Here is a 5642-nt window from a genome sequence, read left to right on the forward strand (position 1 = left end):
CAAAAAGTGCTGGCTTTAGAAAGGTATTTAAAAAATGTATTTTGTTCTTTATCAGTTTGTCCTCATGCCCATTTCATATTATGTTATCAATATTATACAACAATTAGTTAGCGATCAAGTAATTTGATTGGACAAGAGGCATTCCATGAGTGCTGATAAAGAGTATAAAGGGACTTTTAACTATCACTCCGCTAGGAGTTCTAATAATAGATAACATAATGTTAATAACATTAATGTTATTAACGGTCTTTATGTAGCTTAGATTGCAACAAACTTTGCACCGCAAAGATTAACATGTTTCCAGATATAACATGTGGGTTGAATTACGAATGGTATGAAAAGTAGCAAGCTAAGTTTTTATGTGTTGTTTGGCAACAGTTTATTCCCAGTCCAGTTGCGGATCTATTTGTGTTGCCGGAGCCAAATGAATCCTTAAATAAACAAACAAACGGCTGTGATTATCTACGACCGAATCACAGCCGTGCTGATAATCAGTACAACAGCACTCCCTCTCGTGTGATATTGCTTAAATAATAGTTAATAGCCTAATTGGGGAAAAATACATTGCATTCCTACCACCTTGATCAGGTGACCTTCCTCAGGTCGGTCTCCAGGCTAGGAATACAATGCTTCTACAATGAGGTCTTTGCTAGATGGGGGGGTGCATCCCCACCTTTCAGTGGATGATTAACTAGTCGCAGAGGATAAAACGGTTGGTGGACTTCAAGGTCAGCCAAGCTTCCTTTACATACAATACGTCATTCTCGGATCGAAGTGGTGTCGCTGAAGATTTTTATTTCTAGAGAGAGAGAGGCGTGGCAATCAGAACCATAAAGCAATGCCTCTACGCAACACCCGAGCTACCGAACCTTCAGTAGAAGAGCGAGAAGCACGCATGGAGGAACCGACAATGAGAGACAGTGCTGGTAAGTGTTTATATGCCACTCTTAAGTAATTATATGAAGTATGGTTGTAATTAAAAAATGTCTTGAGATTTACTTATTGTGCAGAAATACGAATTCGAATCAGTCATTAACTTTTAAATACTTCTAGTTTTTTGTTTTTCTTACTGCAGCAATCACTTTTATTTTAAGTGTTTGAAGGTAAGAATATTATGAATAACAACCCAGTGATAACATGGTTTAAGCATTTAAGAAATGGAGTTCAAGTTCTGAATAGCGCATTATAAACAATCTTAAATTAGATAAGAAAAAGTAACAGATTTAATGTATGCATGTTGTTGGATTAGATTTTTTTGCACTAACTTGTTAACGTAAAAATGTATGATTTTACTTTAAAAAAAATCTGGAAATGGTATGGCTTGTATTGCTTCAAATTTGAAATGATAGAAAGAATCAAGGGATGCCATTTATAAATATCTATTATTTACTCATAACTAATTAGTATTTTATTATGACGTCATATTTTATAGAAACAGACCAGCAATCCACAATCGAGATTTGATATAAGAGGACTACAAAGTTGAAAGTATACTGAGAGATCGACAACGCATAACAAAACTTAAATTGAAGTGAAAGTAAAATTGAACTGCTGACCTCTTGGAACTTGGATTGTTTATTCTATCGAAGCAAAATAAAAACCTTTCTACAAACCTTCAGTTGATCATGGACTATGTTCACAGAAAATATTGGGGACTAGAAAATATCTGGATTTGGGCACTTCTAGTTAACTACAGTTCTACACTAGAGAAGCCTTTTACTTCTCACAATGACACATTTCCACATAAACAGACTTAACTTTGTGACAAAGTAATACGTTTATTTTGTGTTCCCGATCTTAACATTAAACATTTTTGACCAAGCTTTCTTGTCACCCCAACAGGCCTACAGATCCATAGATGTAAAAGATGCCTCGGCCCGCTTCATTTCCAGAGCAGTGATGGCTCTAAGCTGTCGCTCAGGGCGGGCTGCCAGTATGCAGAGAGACAAAAGGATACCTTCCATGAAGCCCTGGCCTTCAGCAACCGACCAATCGCCATAGAGGAGAGAATCCGCATCCGCGTGGAGAGATGTGACCAGCACTGGCAAGGCGCCCTGCGGTTGGGCTTCACCGTCAGATCTCCGTCGTCGTTTGCTTGGGACGACAAACTCAGCATAGCCAATCCGGACGGCCCTCGCACCGTCCTCGGTTACTGGGCACGTCAGCTGCCTACCTGTCACTCGTGGCCAGGGGCCGAGCTGTGCTTCTGGGTCAACTCCCGGGGCGTGTTAATGTACAAGGGACCCGACCAAGTAAAAAAAAAGCTTTACGGCGGCGTAGACGTGGGACGACCTCTCTGGGCCATGGTCGACTTGTACGGCCAGACCAGGGCGGTGCGTTTGTTGGGTGAGTTCTCCTTCATCACGGTGTTGTGGGAGGTCAAGGAGGTCAAGAGCAGACCTTAACTTGCGCTACGGTAATGGGGTTGTTTCTACAGGTATAGCCGCATCGCTTTCGGACGACAGTTCTATCCTCTGAGACTTTGGGGGGTTGGGGGGGCGTTGGCGGAAGCGAGGAAACATAAGAAACGTTTTAGTTTCGAGCAGCCTAAACTGCTGCGCTATTACAGTAACAAGGTGCACGTTTAACTCTATAACCTAAGCTAACGCGTCAATTTCATAATGATTATTTTTGTTCCTATTCCTCAGGATCCAAAAAGAAAAAAATAGGATTTAGGATAAAGAAATCCTGCCCGGCAACCCCTCCCCCGGCTCCCAACGAGGGAGACAGCTGCCTGTGTGTGGACCGAGGGCAGCCGTGTGAAAGGCCTCGCCAGTCGTCCTCAACGTACACACAGCCACCAAATAGCCCCGGTGAGTTCCTCTAAGTTCACTCTCTGAAACTCTCTAATGTCCACTTCAATAATAGCTCCTACATGCACCTGCGGGGTGAGGGCATCTGTCGGAACCTGTCTCCCCTCCTTCTTAGACCTCTCAGCACAAAACACATTTAGTCATATCTCAGTGTCGGAATTCGATCTGAATCCGAGGATTTTCTAACATTTTACATGATGGATCGTTTTTCAGGTCTATCCTGTTAAATTACACCCTCCGTCTGCATCACAAGGCAACTCAAAACATTCCTGACACATCACATTTAAGGAAAATGTACAACAAGGTACAAGGTTCGATCCCCCATGTCAAAGGTATCCATGGGCAAAAATACCCTCTACTGGCTAGCCGCCATTGCTCATATATATATAGCTTCTAAATAGGGTTAGTATCAGAACCTTCAATAATACTTGTATATGATAGCTCTCAAACTGTACCTACAGTACCTTTAATATGATTTGTATATATATATATATGTAATGGCTCATAAATCTTATCCACAGCACCTTTTACAATTATAATAAATATAACAGCTTTAAATCTTATCTACATCACCTTTTATAATACTAATATGAAGGTATAATAGCTCTTAGCCTCTTTAATTGACAGTTGACAAATAATAGCTTCTAAATCTGACCTACAGTACCTTTAAAGCAGGGGTCTTCAATTAAAATTTAACAAGGTCCAGTTACTAAAAATTCCTTCTAAGAAAGGTCCGAACCTCTAACCTACCACGTCCTAATAGCCTACTTTTGTCAAATACAATCAACACGGCATATTTCCTTATCCTTTCAGATGTATTTATTTTCCATTTCCAAATAGCTTACTTTTAACCATGAAAAACAAGTAAGACAAAGTAACGCATATTAACATTTTAAGTAAACAAAACAGGTAGATTAGGCCTGCATTTCAAGTAAACATAAAAAGTGCATAAGGCCTACATGTCAAGTAAGCAAAACAGGTACACCAGGCCTACATTTCAAATAAACACAAAAAGAGCATTAGGCCTTCATTTCAAGTAAGCAAAACAGGTACACTAGGCCTACATTTCAAGTAAGCAAAACAGGTATCCCATCTGTAGTGACTGAGACAACCTTTGTTAGATCAATCCCCCTCTTGGACAGCATCTCCTTAATAGCCTCATCAATATCTTCTCGTCTTGTGTGTGTCTTAAGTGGTGTTAGACCCAACAGGTCCTCACAGATCTCTTTCTTGTCTTGGTGAAAAAATCGCAGATAAACCAAAAGCTGGGCATTATCCATTACATCTGAAGACTCATCAATGGCTAAGGATGGGGCACTCTGAACAGCCGCATCAAGCTGTGACAGTGCGTCATCATAACATTTCGGATTTTCTGGATGTCGTCGCAGGGATTTGGGATTTGCTTTATTTTTTCACACAATTCATCCCTTTGTTTACTTTAAAGTAATGTCTCGGCAGTGGCGTTCAAGCACTCCTTCACAACAGTCACGTCACTGAAAGTTTTGTTATGTTGCCCCAAAATCCATGCAATCTTAAGTGAGCATTCATTTGCACGTTGCTGGCCTGTTAAAGAGTGTGTGAAGACTCGAGTAGACCTCTCATACTGAGCTGTCAGCTCGGATATTTTCCACGCTCTTACTTCTGAGGATACTTTTCCTCGAAGGATCTGTGTTTGGATTCATAATACCGCTGAATATTCCCGCTTTTTATTAATTATCTCACTGAAATACAAATTGAAAGGCAGAATAGTCCGTAGTACAGCATAAAAACAGCAAAAAGTAATGATCCTCACAGAGCGAAGATCATGCACTCACTGAACGCCCACCCTCCCTCCGTCTGTCACGGCATGTGCGTAATAGCATCACTCAAAATATAGCCAATCAAATCGTATTTATTAATGTCTTTATTAACATAATCATGCTTTGTATAGTGAAATATTTTAAAAATAAAAAATCATTAAAAAAAAAGAAATCGCATTATTTTAAATTGGTCATGGGCCCGGATAGGACCGCACTTGGTCCGGACCCGGACCGCGGTCCGCCGTTTGGAGATGCCTGCTTTAAAGGATATTGGGCTTGTTTCATGCAGCCAATGATGAGGGCATGTTGGAGCTTATGACATTTTGACAGCATGAATCGTACAGATATGGAATGGGTAAGACGATCAATATAATGAAAACAGTTTCAACGTTGGCTTTTTTCCAGACTCAGCTTCACCTGAGATGTGTGCGGTGTGCCTCGAGGATTGTGCAACAAGCGTGACTCTTGTGTGCGGTCACCGGTGCCTCTGTTCCAGCTGTGCCAATCGGATTATAGCAGAGTTTGGGACGTGCCCAATCTGCCGCCAGTCCATATGAACTACATGTCAACAAGAGACTGCAAGGCTTTAGCCCCCAAAGAAGATAATGTAGAACAACAGATCTTGTTAAATGGAGTTTCATTTCTAACAGACTCAGTTGTTGCAGTCGGATCTGAGGTTCTTGTCATCACTTTGTAAATATCTCTAGGCCTACATAATTAATCATTGTAAAATACATTTGGGTTAAAACATGCAATACGTTTTGCAGGAAAGGGAAAAAGTAGGGTTTGATATGCTACAAGAACTTTGGGAGTGCCTAATTGGATGTTATTGGAAGGTTGGACCCTTGCATCATCTTGTGGCAGGATTTTCAAGAGCAGTGACCACCCGTGTGCTACTCAATAATGTTTAGGATATATATGCACCAAAAAACATTATGATGATGATGATGTTTGATATATAGCCCTACGTATATATATTTTTCTCAAAATGTATTATTATTTTTGTTGATGTTAATATAATTGAAATGTT

The 5642-nt window shown here is 40.4% G+C and overlaps 1 protein-coding gene across 2 annotated transcripts; it reads left to right on the top strand.

The window, feature by feature from the left end:
• The first annotated feature begins 797 nt into the window (after window positions 1-797).
• On the top strand, window positions 798-5642 carry LOC307074352 (E3 ubiquitin-protein ligase NEURL3-like). 2 transcript variants are annotated; one of them, XM_079734466.1, is made up of 4 exons: window positions 798-926; window positions 1843-2346; window positions 2649-2813; window positions 5018-5642. In XM_079734466.1, exons 1-4 carry the CDS (start codon window positions 839-841, stop codon window positions 5167-5169), a joined length of 909 nt encoding a protein of 302 aa, XP_079590592.1. In that variant the 5' UTR covers window positions 798-838; the 3' UTR covers window positions 5170-5642. The 2 variants fall into 2 exon arrangements, with proteins under 2 accessions (XP_079590592.1, XP_079590593.1); XM_079734467.1 differs by lacking the exon at window positions 5018-5642 and adding an exon at window positions 3027-3136.

This window comes from Pollachius pollachius (assembly GCF_949987615.1).
Source record: "Pollachius pollachius genome assembly, chromosome: 4".
Taxonomy (NCBI): domain Eukaryota; kingdom Metazoa; phylum Chordata; class Actinopteri; order Gadiformes; family Gadidae; genus Pollachius; species Pollachius pollachius.